Below are 27,250 nucleotides of genomic sequence, written 5' to 3' on the forward strand. Positions count from 1 at the left end.
CGATCACCCCAAAAGACTGGTAGCTTTTTTATCCAATGTTCAGTATCAGCATAAAAACAACGAATGGTATTTGTGTCCTGCTCAGATGAGGTAAAAAAAACCCATGCAAAACCCAAAACACCAAACAAAACCTAAATGATTTATTTGAGGATAATTTAAACCTGATTGTCCAGCAAGAAAACGTTATGCCATATTTTTGTCTGCTACTAATCAGGACCATTTTATTTCAAAATTGATGAAACGTGTAATTTATGGAGCTGAGAAAAGCATACCAATTGTAAATGTCTCAAACTTCCCAAGCCACTGTGTATTGTAGCAAAAATGATTGAGAGCATTAACAAATAAGGTCCTGATCCAACTTTACTTAAGTTAATGGAAACATTTCCAAGGACTTCGGAGGATATTGAATCTAGCCCTAAATCATATGTTCTCTGAGGTCATGAAAGATGAGTTTATCCCAATATGAATGTCTGAAAACTAATGAACTTTCATTATGTTTACGTGAACCGCCATTTCCCTCACCCCATTCTTCAGTTTCCTGCTGCCTTTGCACAGTTTCCTTTTCCCAATGGGTAGTTCAGGCAGTTCTGCTTCCTTTAATTGGGAACAGCCCTGGCTGTTCTCGTTAGAGGCCGTGCAGCGGTGGAGCCGTTTAAGCTGAGCTGAGCCACAGCACCACAGCACGGAACAACCTCCTGGCTGCCCCGCGAGTCCCTGCGGGCGGTTACGGCCCTGCGGGGTCCCACCGCAAGGCTTCTCCCAGAGCCCCGCCGGCTGCAGCCGGAGCTGGGCCAGGCGCCCGTTCCTGAGGGTTTTTGCTATGAAATGGGAGCACAGACCGGTTAGTTATTTCTGGGGGGCACCGAGCAGGCGGCTAGGCGGGCCACGGGCCGGCTTACAGACTGCTGCTCCTCACCCAACGCATCCCAGCAGCACATCACCTCCTGATTACTTTTTTTCGAATTAGTTACCAGTTAGCTATATTGAAAGGTGACTGTGCGAGGGAGCACAGGGCTGTGTGTTACAGCGCGGCGCTCAGCGAGCCAAGCCCTTATCCGCACGGGCTTGCAGCAGCGGCTCCAGCGCCGCGCTCCCGGGGCCGGCCCCGCCGCCCCGCCGGTGGCACAGCCCGCAGGCCCGGGGGCTCCCGGCGCGGCCCGCCGCTGCGGGGAAGGGGTGACCGCACCGCAACCCGGGGCGCCGCCCCCCGGGGCTCCGTGCCCGCAGCGCGGTGCGGGGAGCCCGGGACGAGCCCGCCGCCCCGCTCCGCCTTCACCCGCTGCCACGGCTCCTGCACTTCGCCCCCCGCCCGACCCTTTTTTTGGCGACCTGCCGAAGCTCCCCGTGATTCTGTAACCTTTGGAAGGAATTTCAAACGTCGCTCCGGCCGCCACGCAGCGCAGGGTCGCTGCTTGCCTGCGCGGCGGCGGCTCCCGCACCAGCCCCTCCCGCCGGCCGCCCCTCGGGCCGCGGCCCCGGGCCCCCTCCCCGGCGGCCGGCCGGAGCCCCCCGCTCCCGCACGGTGAGGGGCGGGCTGAGGGAACGCATCGCCCCGCGGCGGACAGCCACCGCCGGCCTCCCCGCTCCCCAGCCGCTCTGCCGGCGCTGTCATCCCGGCCCGGCGGGGGCTTCCCACCGCGCACCGGCAGCTCGCCAGCCGGGGCCGGGGGTCCCTCGGGAGCGGCCGGGCAGCGCCGGGCCGGGGCCGCCGGTCCCTCACTCAGACACCCACCCCCGCTCCCCGCGGGGGCGGCGCATTCCGCGGCATCTGCCGGCGGCGGCCCTCGGTGGCAGCGGATTCCTTCCCGCTGACGTTCCCCCGCTCCGCCGCGCTCCGCTCCCCGCCCCGGCCGGACCCCCCGGGCGGCACCCGGCGGCGGGCGGGGCGGGGCGGGGCCGGGCGGGGCCAGCGCCCCTCCCCCCGAGCGCGCACCACCCCACCCCCCACCCCCCTCCCAGGCGGCCCGGGAGGGGCCGCCGCAGCCCCGCGCCCCGATTGGCGCGCGGGCGGCCCCACGGCCGCGGGGAGGGCGGCGGGGCCGGGCCGTGAGGGAGGGACTAGAACTTTCCGCGGCCGCGGGCGGACTGTCGCCTCAGCCCGGAGCCGCCAGCGCCTGCGACCAGCGCCCCCAGGCAGCGGGGACACCGCCGACATGACCCACTTCAACAAGGGGCCCTCCTACGGGCTCTCCGCCGAGGTCAAGAACAAGGTACGGGCGGCGGCGGCGGCGCGGGGCTCGGCCGGGCTTTGTCTGCACCGGGCCGGCGGGGGCGCGGCGCGGCGCGAGGCTGGGCTGCCCCGGCGGGGGTGCGGGGGCGCGCCCGCCCCGCGCGGTGGCGGCACGAGAAGGACGCGGCCGCCGCCGGCCCCGGGACGGTGCTGTCCCCCGCCGCACCGCTCGGGAAACTTGCCGCCGCGGCGGGGAGCGGGCCCGTGTGCGGAGCCGCGATTCGCGCCGCGCCCCGCGCTGCCGCCCGGGCTGCACCTGCCCGCGCCGGCAGCCGTCGCGCGGGACGTCCCGCTCGCCTCCGCGGGCGCCTCGCTCTCCTCTCGCCGGAGCCCCACGCCGTGCCGCGGCCGGCGGGGCGGCGGGCGGTGGCGGAGGGCGCAGCCGGCCCGCGCCGAGCGGAGCGGATGAGGCGCGCGGCGCGTCGCGGCCCCCCGCGCGGCACATTCCAGCCGCATGACATCATGGGCACGGGCGGCGCGCGGCCAATCGGCGCGGGCCCCGCACAGGCCGCGCATTGTCTGCCCGGCACGGCCCCGCCCCGCCCCGCCCGGCGGGGGCACACAAAGGCGCGCGGGGGCGCCCGGCCGCGCGCTGGGGCGGGTGGCGCGCTCGGGGTCCCCGGCCCGGGGGGGCTCCCCCACCGATAGCCGGCTCGCGGCAGCACCGGTGCGTTGGTTCGGAACAGCAGCCGAGCCGCCGCTGCCCGGGGGACGGGCGCCTTCCCCGCGTTGCTTTGCTGAGTCGCTCTGACTTGTCTTTGCTTTTTCTCGTGTTCCGGGGAGCAAAAAGCGCTCGTGTTTGCGTCCTGTTACACAGACTCGTTACCTTGCAGCGAGCAGTTACCCGGTAAGAGGAAAAAAACCTTTGCAATAAAAGTTACACCGGTAAACAAGTAGGGATGAGTTGGCGCACTGCATCATTATTCACAGCCTCAGATTCTAAACGTGGTGTTTAATAACTGGTTACTTCACGCACATGTCTGGTTTCAGGCTTCAGCAAATCCCCAAATCCCGTGTTACTTGTGGCTGAGTAGAAGGGGGAAGAGGGAGGAAAAGCAGTTCACTTTAAACATTGTAATTTATGTAGAAGGTCTGAATTAGCATGTTGGTAGACCTTATAAAATACACTCTTACTTTCCTTACTGACTTTCTCAGGATGGTTGTGGGATTCTGCTGCAAAGTTTGATGACGTCACGTAACCAAATGTCTTCCAGAGCGATTGCTTCCAACTTCTAAACCTAGTGATTTTACCTATACTATTACAATCTAAAAAAAAAAGGCAATCAAACATACGTTGAGTATTATTGTATCTGAATTAGGAAGCCAGTAAATACTCTCCTACTTTAAAAAATACTGACAGAAGCACGTAGGCTTAACAGTGATGCCTTTGTGGGAACAAGGTGGAAAGAAGTTCTTTGTTCTTTCTTTCAGTTTATTATTGTCATCAGCTTCCTTAGGGCCTCCTGAGAGGAACTGTTCCAAGCCCGTGTGTTAACAGAGTGTTTGAAACTGGTGTGTCTCACACCCTTATGCAAAGGGCCCTTCTACTTTATCTTACTCAGTGTCTGTTATTTCACTCACTTGGTCTGCTTTCTTCAGTGCAAATACTGCAGAGGGATGGATGTTCTGTGGCAGCTTCAGTTTACTTGTATGCAGGCTTCTGCTGCAGTCCTTGGAAATGTCAGTGCAGCTGTGCCATAACAAAATATTCAAATATGCCAGACAAATTAACTCATCTCCTTTAAAAAAAACAAGCAAACAACAACAAAGAAACCCCACCAACCAAGAATAAAAACTTCAGCAAAAGATACAGCTCTGAACTATGAGAACATTGCTCTTACTGTAGGAGATCAAATTTCAAAGCAGTTATGTTACAGATAGATTGTGTACCTCCTATGTAGTATCTTGCATGGGTCTGTGCATTAGATATGTTTCTGTTTCTCTGTAATCCTAGAGGATCCGAGAGTATTGTCTCTTTGTAAAGATCAGAAAATCTTTTTTCCAGATCCTTCTGTCTCATAAAGATTTGAAGAACAACATCTAGTTTCCAACTCTTGGTGGATCATTTTTGGTACTGATCTTAATCATGCTTTCTAAAACACTGACCTTTGTGCAAACTATTGTGTTACAGGTTGGTTGTTTTTTTTTCTAATGTGGCATTGGTGTAGTTTTTGTAAGCAGCTGTGGTACTTCCCTGCTTGAATGATGGTGAATGTTAGATATCCTTGTTTGAAATTTTCAGTGCTAATCCCCAAGCAGTGTTTTTCTGCAGAAAACAGATGTGTTGATAGCTACACTGCCTGAGGGCCCAGCTGTGCTGGATAGAAAACTCTCTTGGTTTTGGTTTCTATTCTCTATTTTCTCATGTGGCATTGTATTAATGTTCAGAGAGACCTTTTGTTTGCTATGGTATTTGAATAGATGAATATACCATGTCCTGATGCTTTATAAAAAAAAAATTGCTTCTTTGATATTCAGGATTCTGTCAAAGCTTAAAATCTTTTAGTTTGGTGTTTTGGCTTTTTTTTTTTTCCTTTCATTTTCTTTTCTTTTCCTTTCTTTTTTTTTTTTCCTTATTGAGGTTCCACCCTTCTTTTGTTTTGCTCCTTACCTTAGTTCACACGGATAAGGTGTCTGGTTCTATTATCGTTCTCTTTGCTCATTCCTGCAAAGAAAGGATGGAATTGGTGTACTGTTCCCAGCTGTAAGGAAACTTGTCTGCATGAGAAATGTGTAGGTAGTCAAACTAGTGTAATCCTTTTGAAGCTGATTCCCTGTTTACTTGAGATCACAGAAGATATTTGATCCAAAACAAATATTCAGTGAGGAGCCCTTTAAGCTGATTGAAATGAACAGTTTCTTATACAAGCAATAAATAATTTTCTTCTTAAGCAATTTCTGCAGTACATGAGGTCAGCATAGCTTGAGATGGTGACACAATCAGATAAAGCTACAAACTGATGTTATATTTGTCTCTTATTTACAACCGAGGTAGGTAAGAAATCAGCAGAAATTTCTGCTCTATTGTCTCACTGTGTAAGGTGTGGGAGCAAACTGGAATGCCGGGCAGGAGGAGGAGAGGTTCCAGTTCATTCAGCTGCTTCCTCATGACTCCACCCTTCCCATGGAAATGGTATTTGTATTGGGCAGGCATTTATCTTCTCCCTGCTCTTATGTTTGATGAACTGCCCGTTTCACCTTCGTGCGAAAGGAAGGATCGGCGGAAATACGGTCTGTGTGGGGAGTTAAAGGTTCCACAGCCTTTGGCTATCTTGTGTCTTGACTCTAGTCTCTGACCTTCCTTCCATGCTGTCCTCTGCTGGGAAGCTGGCACAGGTCAGTACTGTTTCCCAAACTTTTTTTTTAAAGACAGCAGAGTAACTGAGGTTAGTCTGTCCTTGCAGCTGGCACCCTGAAAGTGAAGTGGTAGGGACATGGGAAAGCAAGGGAAACAAACTTTCCAAACTGGAGGCTGTTAGACAAATGAAGCCTGTAAACAAAATATCTCCTATTTTGCAAGCGTGCAGGAGGGCAGCAGTACTTCCTGCTTTCGTTCTCGAGGGCAAATAGGGATTGATGAAGAAGAATTGAAGTCTCTGTGAATAACGCTAACCAGTCCTAGGTATGATGATTGTGTTCCTCCTGAAACTGCCGAGGAGAAAATTATTGTACTGTCTTTCACTTGCTACAGGCCAAATAAACGGAGTTAATTGCTTTGTCCAGAAATTACTCTTTTATGAGTATTCTTAACAGGGAACCAGATTCAAATAATTAACTTTCAGAATTTTTAATTAGTGATTTAATAGCTAGATGAAGTTTTGGCTGCCTGTTATCAGACTATTAGGGCCTCTCGTTCCTCTTTCTCACCCTTCCTTTCAGAACAGTAATAATACCTTTTTCCTTCTTAAAAATGTAGCTGTTCCTACTCTATACTTGTTTTACCCTTCTGTACTCCCTGTAGGCTGGTTTCCTTTAGCAAACTTGTAGGTTTGCTCATTGAATTTTATGAACCTTAGGTAAGCATCCTTGCTGCTAATAAAGTGTATTTCTATTAATGTTGTCTGAAATGATGTAATAAAAATAGAGATTGTGTTGGATAAAGGCAATGAAAACAGACTTTGAGAGCACAGGTGGATATCTTCTGTAATAATAACCGGCAGCATAGGATCTCTGCATTCCCATTCTCTTGTACGTAGATATATATAGCTTTTAAAAAAATGGTATCTTTAATTTCCAAGTTTTGAATTAAATTCAGTGTTTAGTTTAAAATAAAATCAGCTTGCTTAACCTTTTCCATTATACAAATCTTCGGTTTGTTGATGGAGAATAAATTAAAAATCCTGTATTTTGGTGCTGTCAGAGATATTGTTAAAGGGAAATAAACACTGAGATTTTACAAAGGGAATTCCAGAGGAAATAGCAGAAGGATTTTACAAAATCAAGCATTAAACCTCAGTTTGCTCCAATTAATGGTTTCTGATAGTTGATCACAGCCAAGTCATTTACTAGCTAAATACCAGTTTCCATGTGCATAGCACTGAAACTTTTCTTTTTGTGTCCAATTTCTGTATTTTTTTTCCAAATAACTGTGAATTTTTTTCCAGCTGGATCCAGGCTTTAGTAACAGATCTGCAGTTCAAATGAACAACATAATAACTTTGTCTTTTATATTTATTGTCTTCCAGAAGTCTCTCAGTATGTTAATCTTCAAGCATCCTGTTGTCTTTTGCTTTTTTTTAATAGCAGTTTTCAAACTTCCTTTATGATTGTAATATACATAGGTGAATGAATTGCTGAGTGAAAACTTCTGCTATAGGTTTAGTTATGGAATCTATCAACCAGATGCACAGAATGCATTCAGTTTAAGAGAATAGTACTTCATGGTACAGTTTTGACAACTGAGTCATAGCAAAGTTGTCTACAAAACATAAATATGACAGTGGAATAACTCCATAGCTAAACTTACAATTATTCAGTGTTTGGCACAATAACTACATGTATCTCTTAAAACACATTAGCGATATAAACAACGCAAACTTACATTTTCAGTAACTTGGGTTCAACAACGCTTCCTAGAAAATGGACCTGCTGCATGCTTCCCGCCACTTCGAAATCACGCAGTGTTTGTTTTCTGGGCAGAAGCCTCTTGGGCTTCTGGGCATGTGTTTGCTACCTTGATTGCAGAAAATGGAGTTCAGCCTTTCGCTGGAAATTTTGCGGAGGATTCTTTTTAAAGAAACCTAGTGAAACACTAGCTTTATTAAGCTGTAGTAAACTATTAATTTGTATTCTCCTGGCGTAAATTCCTGCGTGAAGGGTTCTTGTATTCATTGAGATGTGGTATTAATGCAGTAGCCTTAATCAATAGCTACATGTTTTGGTTAGGTTTTGTTTTTGAGAAAGATATTCCAGCAGTGGAGAACCTTAACTGCAGTGTGTCCATTCATCTTCATCCTTTACTGTCTACCTCAGTATGTCTGCTCTACCTCACGTGTCTAATCCATTTTCCTCCTTCACTGTTACTATTTCAGGACACGTCTGTATCGGGTATAGGTTTCCAATTCTGTGGCTACTTCAGTAGAGGTATTAATACTGCAGCAGTAATAAGTACACCTACTAACAGGTACAAACTGATGGTGGTGAAACCTATATAGCATTGTTCATACCTATGATAAATCTCTTTTTATGATAAGCAGAAGCAAGTAATTTGCCCTAGAAACACTTCCTTTGCCAGCAACTTGGATGTTAGCGCTTCAGCCATCTGCTTAAAGCCTCCTGTGTTTCAGCCAAGCACTGCCCATTCTGCGTGCTTGCCCAAGCCCACGGACGAGGAGAATTGCCTTCAGGAGCCCTTGCACAACCCCGCCAGGTAGACATACCCTGTATCCAGTTTCACTGGTCAGTAGTCCCCAAGTAGGTGAATTGAAACAGACCTGTGAAAGTGGCTACCCTAGTGACACCTGACAGTTGTTGCTGTAAACCACCGACACAGGAGTTAATTTCTTTTTCTCAATGGTCTAAATCCCCAGTAAACCTTGATATGTCATTGCCAAGTTGGCAGTTGTCTTTTGGAGTTCTCATGTGTCTCAAAACTGTCACTTGGAACAGTACACAGCCGTTTTTGAACTGCGAGACATATATCACTACCCCGTGTTAAGCCCTGTGCGAGGGATGTAATTTCCAGTTCTGTCTCCTGGCTTACACCACTTTTTCTAGAAGGAAGGTGATGAATGGCATGGCAAAGCCAGGATTAGCTACTGCTGCCTTATGAACATCAAAGCAGAGGTGGAGCACTGGACAGTCTGCTCCTGTGCACGTGTGAGGACAGCACGGACAGAAACTGCCAGCGCTGCTACCAGCAAAGCGCGGTGCCTAAGTAGATTAAGAGTGAGGATGTTTGCAGTGAACTTCTGTTAACTTCTGTTATGTTTAACCTTAGAAAGCACACTGTGTCTGCACTTCCAAATTTTAAGTACTTTCTGAGAATTTACAAAATGTATTATAGTGACCTTGTTTCTCGTGGATTGATAAATGTTTAGTAAAACTTTTTCTGGTGATAGATAAACATAGATAAACCTGCTGAGGTTAATGTTTAAGGATGTGGGGTAACTATTAAGTCTTGCATCCTTTACATGCAAGCTCACAGTATACCTCCTATGGCCAGAATACCTCTGAAGAAAGCAGTTTGACAGTCCTGACAATTAAATGGGATTAGTAGTCTCAGAAAAGAAAAAAATCAATTTGTATTACAGTCATGCTTGCTTGTTTAAAATGTACAAATGAATGTGCTTTTGCTGTGGTTTCAGAGTTTGATTTGGTTTAAAATTTAGATAAAAATACCTATTATATTCCTGTTGCTGAGTCAATGCCCTTAAAAGACAGACAGACGGATGCATGCATGCATGCATTGTTTTGTGATAATGGCACATCAGTGATTTTTTTCTTAACCTCAGCTTTTTTTGTATGAATTTGGAGGTGCTTTCTTGCCTCCAAATAATTTATAATTTGCCTTGAAGAATAAAGGATAGAAACTTCTTTGTACTCAGAATTGTTAACTTCTGTAGCTACATAACACCGTATACGCTGTGCATTTGACACATCCTTTTAAGGCAAACTTTGTAGAGATTCCCATCCCCTATGGAACTGTACAGGAAAGGCCTTCAGTAAAAATGGGCTTGAGGCCAGGACACGTAGGGCAATTTGAAACAGATTTTTTCTAAGTGAGATCATGTGAAAATCCTTCTTTTTTTCTTTAAGAGGGACTCTTGCTTAAAAATGCTTTCTGTAAGTATCTGATTCTAAACAACTGTTAACTTGTATAGCTATATTCAGCAGCAAATGCTCTCTTTTGGGTAAATATTTTGATTTTGCAGTAATGCCTCAGAGTAACTTATGTTGTTTCTGTTTGGTGGGATTGAATTACAGTGTTTTTCTCAAAAGCAATTTTTACTTTCTTCAGGTGGGTGGTTCTTTGTTTGTCTTGTGTTTCTTTTCCTTAAAAAAACACAACCAAACAACTCCTCAACAAGCACCCCACCCCACTACCCCCCACAAACTAGTGCAGAATTTATTAAGTATTAGGAGGGGAGACAATTAAACTCCTTGTTGCTCATATAAAACAGTCCCTTACCTGAAGCAGGTATGAATCTGGATGTATGAATTATAAAGACTTGAAGGCATAAGTCACGCTGGAGGAGCTGGCAGTAAGAGGAGACCATTGCAGCGAGGCGTGAAGTGCTGCTGTCACAGCTGTGGTCCAGTGCCCTGTTTGGACTCTCACCAAACCTCCTTACCCAGTCCCAGCAGCTAGGCCAGGCGAGCTGTAAGCCTTGGGAGCCTGAACTTGCTCTGGTCACTGATCCTCGCTCGCTCCTGGAAACTGGACTTTAACCATTCAGTGCCTTTACTGCTTCCCTTCCAAGTGTTGATCTGGTCTTCCAGGGTCTAAACAGGATTTTTCTTTGGGACTTTATTTAGTCAGACATCCTTTGGATTATAGAGTAATCCTTAAGAGTATAGTGCAGTGAAACTGTATGTGGCTTGTACATACAGCCTTTGGGACTTGAAACACCAGGTCTTTTCCTAGATTTGGGCAAAACCTAAATATTTCTGCAGTTCTTTGCTGTTCTGAAATGCTTTCATGAAGGTGGGTTCTGATCTACTGCAAGTCCTAGCTGGCTGAATTATAGATTGATTCTAAACAAATCATCCTACCTACCCTGCTTTGCATGTTTGGACCGTGACCCTTCCCAGAGTAAAACTGGATGTTACTACTATAAAAACGTTACTTTGCTTTCCTGCTAATAAAGTTTTCCTGTTATATTGCTTTCCTGTTTATATTTCCACTGCTACAGCCTCGTGTTTACGTAAGAGAGCATTATCTTAGTATTCCTGGTTTTGCTCAAATAAGAGTAATTTAATTCAAAAGTATTTTTCTGTTGTCCCTGATCAATTGACTTAAGTGCTAGAAGCCTTCCCCACAAAAGTTAAGGCATAACAGGCGCATGCATTTGGGAAGGGATTTGGCTATATTCAGATGTTCATGGGAAAGCCAGCTCTTACCTGCTGCTAGCGTGGGCCCCACCAGAACATTCCCCTTCAGTGCAGAGAGTGGACGAAGCACGAGTCAGAGCTCAGGCCAGCACACACCAAGCAGAAGGATGCGCTGGAACAGGACCCGCACTGCAGCTCCTGTTGACATTCCCACCGCCTGACCGGCCTGAGCTGCCACCGCTTTGGTTAACTTTGTAACGCTACGTGGGATCGGTTTGAAGTTACATTATATATCCTATCTGAAAGTCAATGGTGTTAAGCCAATGAACCATGTATATAGTTCAGACACCTATCTAGTGTTCCAAGACTAAATGTTCTTTGCTTGTTTTTGCAAGAAGCTGTACCTTATCTTACTGACATCGCTGTATTAACCATGCCCCAATAAAAGCAAAAAGTAAAAGTAACTTTTTAAGAAAATAAGACTGTTGCTTTTTTCACTTGGTCTGTCTTGATAGCATCCTTTGTCGTTAATAAGGGATGGTACGAAAAACTTTGTGATACGGAATGGTACTTCTATTTGGAAGAATCTAGCAGTTTTTAATAAAATTATCTTTAATGTTTAATGTCACAGCTTTTTTTTGTTAAAGAACTGGTCTTTGAATGGATAGAAAATAATTAGAACAAAAAAATAACGAACAGAGTTCAGTCAAGGCACCTGAGCATTTTGTTCGACATGGAACCTTTAATTGAGGGTTGGGACCTCTCTCTCACACCATTTGCAATGCAGTATTGCCCACATGTTGCTGCCTGTGCATTTCAAACCTACAATGAATTCAGGTGTGCAGCGTAATGAGACTACAGATTACCTTGTGGTATCCTGAGTTTGGAATACAGTATATATGTGCAGCCCCTACCCACCCCTAGCAGTGCTAACTGTTCTTTCTGCTCATGCTTAATAGTTGAAAAGCGTTGGTTTAGAAGTTACTAGTGGTTAATCAGAACCGCTTAAGAGTTTTACTCTTTCCTACTTTAACAGTAGTACTTTCTTTTGTACTCATTATAAACCTTAGTATAGAAAGCTTATGCCTTGATCTCTACATAACTTAAACTACATTTTCATTAGACAAAGAGCTGAGCTAAAAGTTTGTATAATCATAAGAGGTTTTTTACAAAAAAATCTGTCCAGCTGTCTGCTATGCAGATTTTATGATTTATGTAGAACTGTCTACAGGAGCTATGTAAATTTCAAATACTCCTCTTAGTTTTCCTTAGACTTTCTTCAGTAATCTTGTAAATTTCAATGTAGGCCTTTAGATAGGGATATTATTACAAAATCAAGTAAATATTTTCTAACGTGTTCATGGTCATCGCTTTCTTTTTAACTATCACATGAACTGTAGATTGTATTTTTCTTTATAACTCTTTTCATGTGGTTAAAGCACAACTTGCTGGGGGGGGGCATATCCAAAATATTTTTGGATGATTCCTGGAATATAATCGACATTGTGCATCACCTACTGAACTTTAACCAGTCAGCAATATACCTGGGAAGGGAGGGGGCGAGATGGAGGGCAGGGAGCAGCAGAAGCAGATTATGTTTCGTTGCGTTCTTTGTGCTGAATGCATTCTTCCAATATTTTTTTTTTGGTGGTGGTGGTAAAGCAAAACAATAGTGTGAAGCAGCTGATAGGCAAGATCTTCTAAAGCTTAGGGCATGAAATCTGTGTTTCTTGTGCTTCTGCTAAGAAAACTGGATATGGGTAAGATTACCTCAACCAGAAAAGCATGCTGTGTGTGAATTCAGAGACTTGATCTACTACCTGTATGAAAGATAAATCTAGGCAGACTTTGCTATCTAGTAGAAGCTAAGGAACTTCTCAAGAAATCACATCTTCCACCTAAATTACAAAAAATACAAATTGAATCATTTTGTGCAAGGCTGCAGAGGCGGCAAGAATATTCTTGAGAGAAATCTGTGTTTTCCTTATGAATACTTATCGCAGGCACCTCAGTTAGCCTGTTCAGCTAGTGTGAAGTTCATAGAATTAAATCAGAGCAGGCTGACAGGCAACGATACAGGGTCAGAGCTGCTGGTGGGTAGCAGCGAGTGCCATTAACTGGGACATGCCCATTACCTGGGCTCCTGCCACATCATCTGGGTTGTTTTTCATTCAAGCCTATGCCGGGGATTGTAAGCGGCAGTGAGCAGTCAAGTGGCTGAGCTTATTGGGTGGGGGCGAAAGAGGGGTGAAGGCAGCAGAGTCTTGAGGCTGACCTTTGAAACAAGTGCTGAGAAAGCACAACGTGGACTGTGCCTTTGCTGGAGAGGCAGAAGGAATGGGCACTTTGAGTACCATTTAGCAAAGCTTGCATCAACGGACTTCAGTTTAAGCTAACTTTTTTTGAGAGGTACGTTTGTGTTACTAGTTAGCTGCTTGCTGCTGTAAAACATAATTCCTGCTTTTGGTGTGTGAAGAGGGGTTGAAGAGAAGAAAAAAGGTGTGGAGAAGCACTCTTGACTGAACAATGAGATTTTGTGGTCCTGTTTGGAAGGTGAAGTTGGAAGACTTGTCAACACAGCTGGCCTTGGGGAAAGGCTACAGAGTCACAATAGAGTTTGCTTGCGACATGACATATTTTAAAAGCTGTTCTATTGGGAAGAGAAATAACTGAACTTGAAAGAATCTATAATTTTCTGGATTGCTGTAGCAGCAATAGATCAGAAAAGTATTCTTGGAATGATACAGGGATCATTGATGTTAGTGTTTCTGTTTGCAGGCTCCACCTAGCCTTTGAGAACTACTGTTCCACCAAAGTTATAGTAGAAGTCATTACAGGAGATATTTGTTGGGTTAGCACTAGGAAAACTAGATTATTTATAGATTTTTGGGGGGGTTGCTGTTTATGCAGCAGATTGTTCTGTTAGATTTTATTTTTTTACCCCTCACAGAAGAAGAGCAAATAGACGTCACTGAAGTCTGTCAGCACAGCAGGTTACCCACATTTTCAGCACGGCACTCCACGCTGTTTCAGAAGACATCACGCCGAGTGATGTCGGACCCTACCCAGATCTGCTGTGTCATACAGAGCTATACTAGGGGCGAGTTTCAAAGCAAGGAGAATCTGTTCTCCTCGGGGAATAACAGGCTTTTGTGCATCAGGTTGGATCAACGGTGTCTTAGCAGAGAAAAAACTTCATATCCCAGTGATTTTTTCAAATGAAAACAGCAATGGCTTCAAATAATATGCAGTGACTATTGCTGAAATAATGTTCTGCGAAAAAATTTAAACTGTTCAGCAATCTACAGAGTAAAGACACAGTGCGAAGGGACTCGATATCAAGAAGTATCATGCATAGTGGCAAGACCAGAAGGTGCTACAGTTGAAGTGGAAGCTGATGACTAAGGAGAACGGGAGTTCTAAGCCAGAAAACTGTGACTGACAAGAAATGATGAACAAAAAATATGAGAAAAACTGCGAGAACGGATTTGAAAGGGGGGGCAAGGGATTTGCAGTAGTACAGCTGCAGAAAATGAGAGGGAACCAGTATTCAGTCCAAGGGCAGGCGTACATCCGAGTTGTTGGTGCACTCTGAGGGAAGAGATGGTATCATTTGCTTCTTGAATAGTTTGCAGGCTGTCACAAAATCGTACTGGACAGCCAGGGAGTAGAACTCTTAGTTCTTCCAGCTTGCTGATCTGGCAACAAATGCCATGCATGGCTACAGGTATCGTACTTGTAAGATGACTTGGAAACTTTGAGGCATGGCTTGTTCTTCAGAATTTCAACTGGCGCCAATGGGAAGAGTGCCAGGAATTTTGGATTAATGCTTATCCATCCATCCTTTAAAGGTTGTAGCCTAAGTTTTGATTTACAGAGAAAACAGTGAGATGTTGGCAGGTTATCAATTATGCCATGCATAACAAAAAAAATACTGTTGAATATTAAGCCAAATGGATACAGCTGTAAAATTTTTGTGCTAAGTAGTGTAGTGGGATATAGTGAGTTCTTTGAATATTGACCTTAACACAGTGTGTTCTCTGCCTTTCTGTACAACAGTCCTTTATGACAGAAAAAAAAAAAAACCGTTCAAATACCAGGGCATACTTAATGGTGGCTTTCAGTTTTTGAAGTCCTTTCCTTAGGTTTTCATCTGGATTTTTAAATTCCCTTTACCTTTGGGTTTCTCGTACACAAACACGTCTCATCTGACGTTTGCTTTTGCATGCAGTCCTGGTCAACATACATGAGATTAGCAGGGAATTTTAATTTGTACTTATGATGAAAGCTGAAATGGCAAGAAGTTCCACTTGACAATAACCTTGGTACCCTGTCACTCCTCCTTCTCACCCACTTTCAGTAAAAAACAAACCCTTGTGTTTTCCCACTGTCTTAGGTTCTCTGTCTCAACTTTAAGGGTATGCTATTTATTTATTCTGTGATTAAATAACCACTCTGCTGGCAGACAGAACTGTTCTGCAGAAAAATACTGATAATGTCCTTGTCAGTCTCCCTCACCTCTAAAGCTGAAGATAAGATATGTACAATAATCTATTTACAACACCATAGAATTTTAACCAGGAAGTTTTAACTCTGTTGTATAATTTAAAAAAAATAATCTAGAAACCCTTTCTTCCTGCTCACTTCAAGAACACTTACTGTTCTGTGCCTTTTTCTTGGTCATTCACATAACCAGTAAGCTCTTAGCACATTTTTGGCCCAGATGTTTTGCTGTGTACATTTTACATGTGAGATCCAGAACTGCGTTCTGCAACAGCAGGTGATGAACAGAACAGGGCAGCTCAGGTGCCAGTAGCTGGAATTCTGGTGAATAATAAGGGACTGGCTGTGTAGTCTGCCTCACTCCCACTTCTGAGGAGTAAGGGCTTCCAAGGGCTTCTGCCTTGATACCAGGAGATAATGATGCTTTCATCTTTCCCCATACTATCATAAAGCCTTAAAAAGGGGAGGAGAAAGATCTCATCACAAACTAGTGCTAAGCAAATGATACAGACCTATCAGCAGTGATGTCTTTGGCCTCTGCAAGACAAATTGTTTCTGAGGGTAGTACTTATTTCAATGCAAAGGATGTTTGTAGGCACCACTGAAGCCATAAAGATTCAGTTTCACTCAGTTCCAAGTTGATAAAAGGTTGGTGAAAATGTATGTAACCCTCTTCATATACTGTCTTGGAGTAAAGTCCTGGCTATTTGTCTTGCTGTACTTGGCCCTGTACTTTGCTTACCACGGAGAACAGCGACACACAACATATTTTGCTGTACTTTTATGTGTATATAAATCTTAGGTTTTGTTGACAAACACAGTGCCTACGATAGAGTTGTTCACTTGCTTTGACAAGCACATGCTTTTATTGTTAAAACTTTTGACCAGATACTAGTTTCTTCAGATGGTTACTAGTACTTTAAATTTAGTGTGCTGCACGTTGAAACGTTTGACCCCTGCTGTGGAGGCATAAAGCCTGAAGCTTTAGTCAAGTTTCATCAGAACTAAGAAGTACCAGCTGTTACGGCATGATGAGTAACTTCAGAAGTTTTATCTTTTATACCTGCTTTTCAACTAAGTTTTCTGTTTGTTAGTCCCAGTGACTTAGAAAAAGCTATGCAGCGCGCTTTCTTGCAATACTGTTACAGTATTTTTCCAGAGCAGCAGCAATATAGACAGCTGAACTCTTAAAGTGGAGATTTGGCATATGTGTAGCCCTTAGTGTACATTGTGTACTGTGTAATTTGGAAAAGATTAGTATAAAAGGACAATTGAAAGTCCATATGATATCATTTATGGTGTGAAATACTGTTTAACATCATCACTCAAACTTAACATGCTACAAGCGCACTGAGTAACTTCAAGGGACACAGACAGATCATTAAAGTTGGCCGGCAGAACCTCATTTGTTTCCAGGAATCCATACACTTGATAAAAACAGCGATGATTGCTGTTCTTGTAGGACGGATGGAGGGAGGGTTTTTACACTGCAAGAGGTCCCAGACAGGAAAGTCCTATGTGAACAGGACGAGATGGGAGAATCAGGCTGCAGTTGCCAGAAGAATCAAGTTTAACCCAGGGATTCTAGCCTGAGGCATACTTTGGCATAAATGTATGTACATCAGCTTGTAATAGGCAAGTATTACAAACGCCTACTCTTCTCCTTTTCCTCCCACAACCTTAGATCACTTATAATTTTGACCAGTTGTATAAACTTCAGTTTCCTTTCAAAGATATTTCTATTAAATCTGTATCTCAAAGTAGCATTTACAACCTTATGTATCTTTCAAGATTTGTCAGAACAAAGAAATCAACAGTTAGCTTACTGCTATCTGTTTTTAAACTTGTATAAAATGTTTATATCCATTGCTACAATTTCATCTTTTTTAGTGTTCTGAAACTAGTTTTTTTCATGGCACTGACTATGTATACTTTGAATGAAGCTGCTTAGCTACCGCTTTCATCTTTAGTAGATGATGTTTTCTTTTGCTGTGGACTTGTAAGACTTAAGTATCTTCCATGAAAGTTCAGTACTTAAAAAGGATCAAATGTTGGCACGTTGATTAGTAGTAATGGAAAAAGCCTTTTTTTTTTTTTTTTTTTCATTTATATCAAAGCTTCCAGCTTCCCCTTTAGATGTCTTTCAGAGTTGTTCCAGTTTTCCTTTGATTGCTATGTGGAAAATATGAAGTATTCACTAACTTAGTGTTACATAACTTCTGGTTGTGCCATTGGGAGTAAGAGAGGTAAGAGTTCAGAGCAAGTATAATGCCTTGCTCCTGGTAGCACATGATCTGTCACTGTCCCTGTTTAACCCCTTCTTGTCACATGTTTAAAACCAGATTCTAAAGTTTCCACACCTCTAGCTTTTCAGGTAGATGAAGCATAATTTTCAAAGAAACTATCACCACTCTTCACTTTCTGTAACCTAGTTTCCCAACAGGTCAGCAATCAAAACAAAAACTTTACCATACTTAAGGCAAATCACACAGTAGTGAAGACAATTTTGAAAACTAGCAGATCTAGTAGTAATGCTTTTAGTGGCAATAACACAAGTTTCCTCACATGTATAAGCGTTTTTTATTTCTTATCTTTAGATAAGCATGTAGTGATACTCCAAGTTTATTTAAAACCTTTTGAAAAACTCAAGATTTGAACACATGGCAAAGTACTCCAACATAAAGTAAATATTTTTCAGGAGAAGTGATAAAATTCCATCTGACTACTTCTCCAAGCTATGGGGGCAGCAATTCATATGGAAGGCACTTAGTATTAAGTGAGGAAAAATTTTGCCATTTTTTTCCCCTTTATGTGCTTGCCGAGAAAGATTAAAATAGCCACACTTGCAGAAGTCTTTAGGGTTCTGGCTCTTATTGGCTTCCATATTTACTTACTTTTCTTTTTTTTTTTAATATGGGGAGGGAAGAGATAGTGTGATCTTTAAAATTTCTCTCTTGGTGACATGATCACAGACTCAATTTCCTCTTTAAAAAAAAATCATTACCAGTGCTTAAAAACAAATAAATTTTTAGAAAAATAAGTTGTAGAAAGACAAGTACAGTTGTATTTCAGACAATTCCAACTGCAGCATAGCTAAACTATGACTTAGAATAGTTGTTAAGCTACACTGAAACAGAAACTGCCTGAATTTTCAGAAAGCATAATGTTCGTACATTTCTAACTAACAAATTGCAGAAGAGATAAGCTTAAATCCCTCTGTGTATTCACATGCATCTTAGAATGGTGAATTTAATGTAGTGTGAACTGTCAACGTAAAAACAACCAGCCCAAGTTGTCTGCTGTCATCTAACTGGACTATCACAACATACCGAGTTCTGGCCTTCCTACAAATCCTGTTGTTTCAATTGAAGTGGTGTACAGAAGTACATTACCTACTGTATGTCTTGTCTGTCCACGTAACTTAAAATTTTGTGGGTGAGACCACTTTCATAAGATCTCTGTAGGTTCTCGAATGTGCAAGAGAAGTCTGATGCTATGTTTCAGTCTTTTGGGATTTTTCTTCTTGCACAGATACTTTCACACATAATAATAACTGACTTTGTTGTGTCTGAGATTGCAGCTTTTCTATAAGTTTAAACAAGCTAGGTGAGTTCTGCCAAAAGTTACTGGGGAGACAGATTTCAGGCTGCGATCACATAAGCCTTGTTTCCATAGGAAATAAAAATACTCATGAAAAGTAGTTTGTAAGCTAATCACCAGGTTAGGAAGGAGAGAGATAACCAACTTCCCCATACACCGTTTTCAAGATCTTACCATTTCTGGTAGCCTCTCAAAAAAGGGGCTTTACTATCATTACTGTCACTATAAATGAAGAATGTCGTTGTGTTGGTTGCTTCTGGTTGCTAAACTTAAGGAAGGTGTAAGAGGGCTGTCTGTCACCCAAGAGACAAAATGAACTTCCTCTGGCTTTTCCAGTTTGCTTCTCATTTTAGCTATCTAATATCCAAAAGGTGTGATTACAAAAAACTCCATGACATTTTCCTTACACTAGGCAGGATTACGTGAGCTTTTTTCCTTTTTTCTTCAATGAGAAGAGGGCTGTCTTGATTCTTTTAGACTAGCTTTGGTCTGGGCACCAAGGTGCTTGTCATCTTGTGCACAATATCGCACTACATTTTACACCTTAACCCAGAGCTGAATAAGGGACTGGGTTAGGCCGTTATCCTGATCTGTAACTAAGGCACCATAGCACCACCATTCCAAACAGTCTAAGGAAAGTAAGTATTATTCAGGCAAGGTTTTGAAGTAAAGCCAGAGATACAGGAATTTTCCATTCTCCTTATAAGAAAAATTAAGGGAACAGAATACTGTAATTTTAAGTTTGGTCAGTCTGGAGTTGGGGATTACTGACACTAGCCAAAACATAGCAGTTGCCTCTACCCAAGTAATTCAGATAGGTTGAAATTATAATCTCCTGCAGTATAAATAGCTGCTAATATTTGGCCTTTCTGGGCTGAAGTCTGTGACTATATGTAAAAACTCTGAAATTTACATTTTGGTCTGAATGTGAATGCCTTTACATGCGTTTCTTGTTAGGAATTTATTTGCAAGCGACTGGTGGTAGCTGAGCTCATTTTCTATCGGTTAGAAAAGTACATTCTGTGCTTGCCTGTCAGGTTTCTCACAGTAGCTCCCTCGTCCCCCATCTTGCTCGCTGACCCATGCGGGACAACTTTTAATGAAGGTGGAAAAGCGTTGCCAGCCTCCCTGCCAGTGGAGGTTATTTATGCCATACAATCTTGTGCTCAGATAACTTGTTTTGTCTCTAGAAAAAGTAGCAATGCTGTTGGCGATATAATCCCCTTTCTCCCCCTCGCCAGCATGGATAAGTATTGCGAAGGTAACAGCTTTGGTCTGAAGGAGGTTTGAGCTGCTTCTGTGCGTCTTCAGGGGAGGGCTGCGAAGGGCAGAGTGCAGCATGAACCCCATTAGGTGCCGGCATCGTTAAAGTTTACTGGGTTTAAGCATTCTGTTCACATGCGTTGGTTTCTTGCATCTGAAGTGTAAACTGACACACCAAGTAGTGAAGTCTGAACATACAGAAAAGGAGTTTTTAACTTGCCTTGCTAGCAGCTGTGGGTCTCTGATGCATTTAACTTCAAAGATCATTGCAGGTTTTCTCTCTTTGCAATTAAGACATGAGATCACAGTTTATTCTGTTAAGAGTCTTCCAGCAAGGACAAAGAAAAGAAATAGCAGGCATACTAAAGATGAAGTTTTAAAAAGCCACACACGCAACTCCCAGAATCTCCAGCGAGAGAACTCTTAATGTTGTAGCAACAAGGGCAAAACTTACTCTGTCATCTCCATTAATCACAATCTAGCTAAAAAAGCAAACCCACTGTAATCTTCAGCTTAATAACTTCAAATCTATTATAAAAGTTCCCATGTAGAAATCTACATCCGAGCTATAGTACTGATGGCATGGCAATTCAGAATTCTTTTTCACTTTTTTAATTCTCGCTGAAGTATAACTTGGATAGAATAGTTTTTCAAAAAAGTCATTGTTCCTCTGCCACTGTCAAAAGACTATTTGCAGACTCCCAACAATTCCTATAGTAGGAGGAACTGTTGAACGCTTCACAGCACTGTTTGCAAATAAACATTTGGAAAAGCCATAAACATTAGAGTAGAAGGGATAAAAGACCTATATTTGTACTCTGATATTTAAAATCCATCAACAACATTACTGGATAAATGCTATAGCATACTCTTCAAAATGGATTTGTGTGTGGGGGTGGGGAAGAGTTGCAATTTTCTTTTGTGAAGTAACTTTACAACTGCTTGTGTTACAGATTGCCTTGAAATATGACCCCCAGATAGAAGAAGACCTGCGTAACTGGATAGAAGAGGTGACAGGGCTGAGCATTGGTGCAAACTTTCAACTGGGATTAAAAGATGGCATAATCTTATGCGAGTAAGCATTTATTAAGTAACCTTATTTTTAGCACCTTTCAACTTCTGAGGAACTAAAGAGGGACTTTCTGAAGACTTCCTTTCAAACACATCAACAATAATAGTCAGACAGCTGACAGTAGGGTGGGAGACAGCTTCTTTGAAATTGGAAAAGAATGAAAACTTCTATCTCCTTTATATTTCAAAGATTTCTAAATGTGTCTAAATTTAATGGAAAAGCTCTTTTCTGTAATAATCAAATGGCACACAAAAGTTCTTACAGTCTGTTAGACTTGTTAGACCTGAGATCTGAGCTAGGTACTCTGTATAAACCAAAAAAACTAACAGTTTTGATGAAACTAATGCAACTAATAAAGCATGAGTGAAAGTATTATATAATGCCTGCACAGATGGTATAAGGATGAGATTTATTGTTTAAGCATTTCCCTTTTTTTCACCTCCCCAGGCTTATAAATAAGCTGCAGCCAGGATCAGTGAAGAAAATTAATCAATCAAAACTAAATTGGCACCAGGTAAAACAAAAAAAACAACCCCAAAACTACACCTCTAACCCCTCCAACCCCCCAAACAGTTCTTTTGTTCTGTATTAACAAATTTGCTGTGAATATGGTACACCTTAAATCTTAATAGCACCAAGTTTTGTATGTGATAGGTACACAAGAGCTGAGGATGCTGTGTACATGAACCGTGGTTAACAGAAAGAACTACAGCTGAGATGGCTTATAAATGGCAGTTGAGTCTACATATTTAGCAGTAGTGCCTTAGCTGTTAGGTGAAATTTCAGATGGAAAACCAACAGAGCTCTATAGTGAGGCCTTTTTTCAAGTTTAAAAAAAGCCGTTAACTTTTTTATTAAATCACAACTGGAGTTTTCCATCCAGGCAGTAATGCAGGGTGTTAGGTCAACAGCTTGCCTGTACCTGGACATCGCTGTATGAAGTGTCTTCCTGAGAAAGCAGCTGGAGAGGATGGGGAGGGAAAGGACCTGAACAGTCTCGGGAGATGTGGTTGTGTAACAGAACTCAGAAAACAATATGGTGCAAACTACAGTATGTATTTTATTTCAGTATATCTAGATTTGCTTTCTTACGAGTGCTCTGTTGAGCACTTCCCCCCTGCCCAGGGACTATCAAAGGAAACATACATTTAGAACAAGCTGTGGAGGGGTTGCTGGTTGGAGTTGACTGCCTTTACTGTTGCTAGGTCTAGCTTAATAGTGCTGTATCAGCCTCTTGGCTTTATTGGCATTGAAGACTTCTAAATACAGTGGAGGATTGCGTTGTTGTTTCTTTTTAAAGGTTTAATACCTCTAAAGGCTCCAGAAGGAAAGATGAGATTCAGCTCCATATTGCTTTCTAATTTCTACAGCGCAGTACTAAAAGGTGCTAATAAACCCCAAAAGCTTACTTGAATTTGTGCTAGGAGGTGAGCAACAAAATGCCTTCAAACCAAGTTAAATGTTCATACTATCCACATAGTTATGTCTTTATTTTACTCAAAATTATCAGTTGCTCAAGTCAAATGCCATGGATGCTATGTCAGATTTTGCAGTTTGAAGCAGATTTTAGATCAGGAGTTCTTTTGGAAGGGAGGTAGTTGAGGCAGTTTTGTCATCAAAGCCCCCTCTAACAAAGTATGTGATACTGATGGAGAGATGCCAGGCTAGATAAATCTTTAGATTGATTTCCGGAGTCAGTATTAAAACTAATAAAAAAAAATAATCTCAGACTTCCTACCAGTCACTCAGCCATGCGAGCTGTGATGTCCATTTTGCACAAGGCAAAGAACTTGCGTAGAACAAGCAAAACAAACAAAGGAACCAACACCAGAAAGCATTAAAATTACTTAGTTTCTGAATTGAAACACTGACTAGAAAACTGGCTTTTTTTGTTTCTGTTTAGCTGGAGAACATTGGGAATTTTATCAAAGCCATCCAACTCTATGGCATGAAGCCACATGACATTTTTGAAGCAAATGATCTTTTTGAAAACGGAAATATGACTCAAGTACAGACTACTCTAGTGGCGCTAGCAGGTCTGGTAAGTATTTGTACCACTGGAATTGGCACAAATCCACATGCCAGTCCAGGTGCACTCTTACCACTCATGTAAATACCGAGAGCAGCATGCAGCCTGTCAGGAAGGGATAGATACCGCTGTGCGTCTGAGATACTGCAGAGGTGGCACTTCAGAGGGCTGTGTCCTACCGCATGCCTCCAGGGAAGGTTTGGAGTTCAGAGTTAGGGATCTTGACTGCAGACGGCCTTGCTCCGGAGCTACATGTGCATTCACAGAATCTGGGAGGCTCACAGGAGAGCTCTGATCCTGCTGACAAAGATACTTGGGTAGCTTTGGAGTGTCACCTTCAAATGGGACAGGGAGCCGTTACCTTCTTTCACCCCTGACAGAGTTCCTCATGAGACATAAAGCTGCTTGTAGCATCACTTGAGAGCTCAGAGTCAGAGCCATAAAGCCAGTGTTCCAGTAGCAGAAAATATATTTTAAACACTGAATACTCTATTTTCCCTCTCCCTAAATAGGCAAAAACTAAAGGTTTTCATACTACAATTGATATTGGTGTCAAATATGCAGAGAAACAAGCACGAAGTTTTGATGCAGGAAAACTAAAAGCTGGTCAAAGTGTAATTGGCCTGCAGGTAAGTATGAAATTCAAGTTTGCAGTTAATCTGTTATATTTGAGAACAACTTTCTTGTTTTGATTAACTGATATCTTGTTTGTGCAAAACCAGCTGCAGAATTACCATATATTGTTATTATGGAAGGAGGTGTGAGGTTTTAATTCTTGTAAGCAGCTGACTGCTTTATAAGCTCAAGTGACTGCCTGGAAGGTTTTTCTGTTTGTTTTAAATCTGCAGTAAGAGTGATAAGGAGGAAAGGAACAGCTAATATTAGCATGTCACCTCTGTCCTCTAAAGTGGTTTTAAAGTAGGAGTCTTTGGATAGCTGAGCTCCTTATATGATAGGAGCTTTATTTCTCTCCACTTTCCTTAATAGCCATAAAAGCCAAAATAACTAGTATAAAATCTTAAAATTCCTGTGGTGGAGAAGCTGTGGCAGTGCAGTTGGATCGTTACTGTTCAAGGTAAAAGTTAATTACTACATTTTGACACATACATCCGTTCTAATTACAGTGCAGTTGGGCAGATGCCAGTCACTGAAATGCCTTAGGATGACAGTTGCCTTTTGAAGCTCAGTGTGGAGAAAGGGTAATTTATTACAGGTGGTGGTCAAGCTACATGAGGTCAAGCTACAAGCAAATTACATGCACTGTAATTACTTTTTCCATCAGCCATCACAGTTACCAACTGTATTTGTTTCCTTAGACTGTGCTTGCTGTACAAATAAAAATTGCTTTTTCTGTCCACCTCTTCCTTCCCCTGTGATAAAGATGGGCACCAACAAGTGTGCCAGTCAGGCAGGCATGACTGCTTATGGAACGAGAAGACACCTCTATGATCCAAAAATGCAAACTGATAAGCCATTTGACCAGACGACAATTAGCCTACAGATGGGCACTAACAAAGGAGCCAGTCAGGTAAGCAGGACCGCGTGTGACACCGGCAGAGCAGATACACCTCTCAGCCGGCAGAGCCGGGCGGGATGGGAGAGCTGCGAATGGCGCACAGTAGCGGAATCTCAAACTGGCAGCAGCAAGAGGGTACAGTTCAGCTGTGCTTTTACTCTGTAATCGAAGAACTTTAATTTCTTATCGCTCACCAGTGTGTTCTGTGCTGAGTATCTTAAGGCATAAGAATGACCCGGTGCTTCTAGAATTTCCATCTAGCTGCGTTATACCAGAAGAAAACAGTAACTTCATTTCAAGTACTAACTAGAGAGAGGCAAAAAAAGAAATTGCTTCCTGGGCCCTACCTCAGTGTGAACACTTAGTATATTATGTCCAAAAGGGAAATTAAACTGGACCTTTCTGCAAGGACTTTCTTTTGTGATTTATCTTGCTAGGAAAGACTTGCTGCTGTGCTGTTTTGTTATACTTCATTTTCTACTGTCTAGCTCTCCCAGCAAGGTGTGCTAGTTATAATCATAAATCTAGTACTAATCACAGCTCCTGACCTTCTTACTGAACCTCTACAATCCTCTTTTATTAGGCTGGTATGCTGGCACCAGGTACCAGAAGAGACATCTACGATCAGAAGCACATATTACAACCTGTGGATAACTCAACTATTTCATTACAAATGGGTACCAACAAAGTAGCTTCACAGAAGGGAATGAGTGTGTATGGGCTTGGACGGCAAGTGTATGACCCCAAGTACTGTGCTGCACCAACAGAACCTGTCATTCATAACGGCAGCCAAGGAACAGGAACTAACGGGTCAGAAATCAGCGATAGCGATTATCAGGCAGAATACCCAGATGACTATCACGGAGAGTACCAAGATGACTATCAAAGAGATTACCATGGTCAGTACAGTGACCAGGGCATTGATTATTAGCTTTGCATCAAAAGTTCAGTATTAGTGCATTATTTTATTCAGTAAGAACGAAACTAGCCTTGTGGAATTGTTACCTGTCTCTCCTACACACTATGCTTAATGTACCTGAAGAAATATTGCCTTACATACATTCCTTTTTCCTTTCTCTACCCTTTCCCTGTCTAGTTGCCTTTAGTGCTGTAACACTTGTAGTCTACAGCATAAACAATAACTGCATATGAAGTAAAAGGAATACTGTGAAAGGGGGAGTGCTCTTGTACAGCCAGGTCGTCTGATAAGGAGCTATGCATTCTCACAATCTCTACTTAAGTAGGTATTTACATACCACATTAAGCCTTCATTTTACATATTTACAGCTTTTCTGTTTTACAGATGAGACAAAAGAATTTCATGCTTAAAGTTAAATGTGGTCTTTGCCAATTAAATCTAAGACATCACATTAGTGGTTTAAGTATCATTACTACGTTTCTAAGGTATTGTTTGCTAATGGTAAGTCCTGCATTAGACCTAAGTGCGCATCCGTGATTGTGTATCCATTCCATTATCAACACTGACCAAACTTAGAAATAGTTGTCTTACTAAAAAGGGAGCTTGTACAAAGTCTTGAGCCAACAGAAGTCCCATGATTGATGGTGCATTCACCTTTTATTGTGCCATAATATATCCATGTAGAAACGCTTTTTCTTCCTTGAACTGTATTTATTGCCACACTTCTCAAACTGATCCCAGTGTATTTTTATAAATAAATATTTTTTCTTAAAGGTATGTGGAAGATCTTGTCTCATTTGTTATGCTACCATTCTTAAAGATCAGGTGTCATAAAAACTATTCCCAAATCAGCATCACCTTTGCCTTTGTTAAGGGTAATGTAGAACTGCTGTCTGTTGCAGTTCGGGTTCTTTCTTGTCCATGGGATTTAATCTAACACCCTTGTAAAAATCTCCTGGGAATGAGTGACAGTGACTTAACAGGAAAGGAACGTAGCTCCTTTACAGCAGAGGTCACTTCCCCTCGACATGACTGTGAGGTTATGACCAGAGATCCTTAGCTGTTCCCTAAATCCCTGCCCTTTTCTCAAGGCAAATGAGGAACCGCACATACTTAACGCTGCGTCTGTTTCAGCCTGTACCCTTCACACCATCACTTTGAGAATTTCCGACACCCTTGCTTTTACAGTAAGTAAAGAGGTACCCCAGGCTTCGTGCCTGCTGGTCTGCAGTCTGAGCCTTCCATTACCAATAGCAAAACTTTATTGCCAAATGGAAAATGCTTTCTTCCTCACTATGGAGCACAGACAGGCTGTACTAATTTACCCGGGCTGTTATTAACAGAAAAAAAGAGCATGCTATCAAGGGAGGCCACTGTTGCCGATCCTAACTTTTGTACAAAAATTAAAGGTACTTTGGAAGTATTTGATACAGATTAAGCTTATTTTACATTCACTATAAAATGTTTTATACTTGCAAGTTCTAGACTTGTGAAGGATACTTCCCTCAAGGCTAGAAATTGTGCTTTGCTCAATTACTGTCTGTTACCTTTGGGTGTTATGTGGTAGCCCGACTTTCAGCTGACCTATTTGTTGAGTAAGTCTTAAGCTTATTTATTTCACAGAA

At 42.8% G+C, this 27,250-nt stretch overlaps 1 protein-coding gene across 1 annotated transcript; it reads left to right on the forward strand.

Annotated features, from left to right (window-relative positions):
* The first annotated feature begins 2,017 nt into the window (after positions 1 to 2,017).
* CNN3 (calponin 3) lies at positions 2,018 to 26,402 on the forward strand. Its single transcript, XM_055815370.1, has 7 exons — positions 2,018 to 2,210; positions 21,043 to 21,164; positions 21,609 to 21,675; positions 23,065 to 23,202; positions 23,703 to 23,819; positions 24,572 to 24,718; positions 25,290 to 26,402. The coding sequence occupies exons 1-7, from the start codon at positions 2,154 to 2,156 to the stop codon at positions 25,635 to 25,637; spliced, it is 996 nt and encodes a 331-aa protein (XP_055671345.1). The 5' UTR covers positions 2,018 to 2,153; the 3' UTR covers positions 25,638 to 26,402.
* The last annotated feature ends 848 nt before the right edge of the window (positions 26,403 to 27,250 follow it).

The sequence above is a fragment of the Falco peregrinus genome, chromosome 10 (genome assembly GCF_023634155.1).
Source record: "Falco peregrinus isolate bFalPer1 chromosome 10, bFalPer1.pri, whole genome shotgun sequence".
NCBI lineage: Eukaryota > Metazoa > Chordata > Aves > Falconiformes > Falconidae > Falco > Falco peregrinus.

What these genes read in the sequence shown, in the direction of transcription:
- CNN3 (XM_055815370.1), top strand. Translation starts at nt 2,154, where the DNA reads ATGACCCACTTCAACAAGGGGCCCTCCTACGGGCTCTCCGCCGAGGTC. An exon ending in CCGCCGAGGTCAAGAACAAG is followed by an intron (nt 2,211 to 21,042) that starts GTACGGGCGGCG and finishes CTTGTGTTACAG; the next exon opens with ATTGCCTTGAAATATGACCC. An exon ending in TAGTGGCGCTAGCAGGTCTG is followed by an intron (nt 23,203 to 23,702) that starts GTAAGTATTTGT and finishes CTCCCTAAATAG; the next exon opens with GCAAAAACTAAAGGTTTTCA.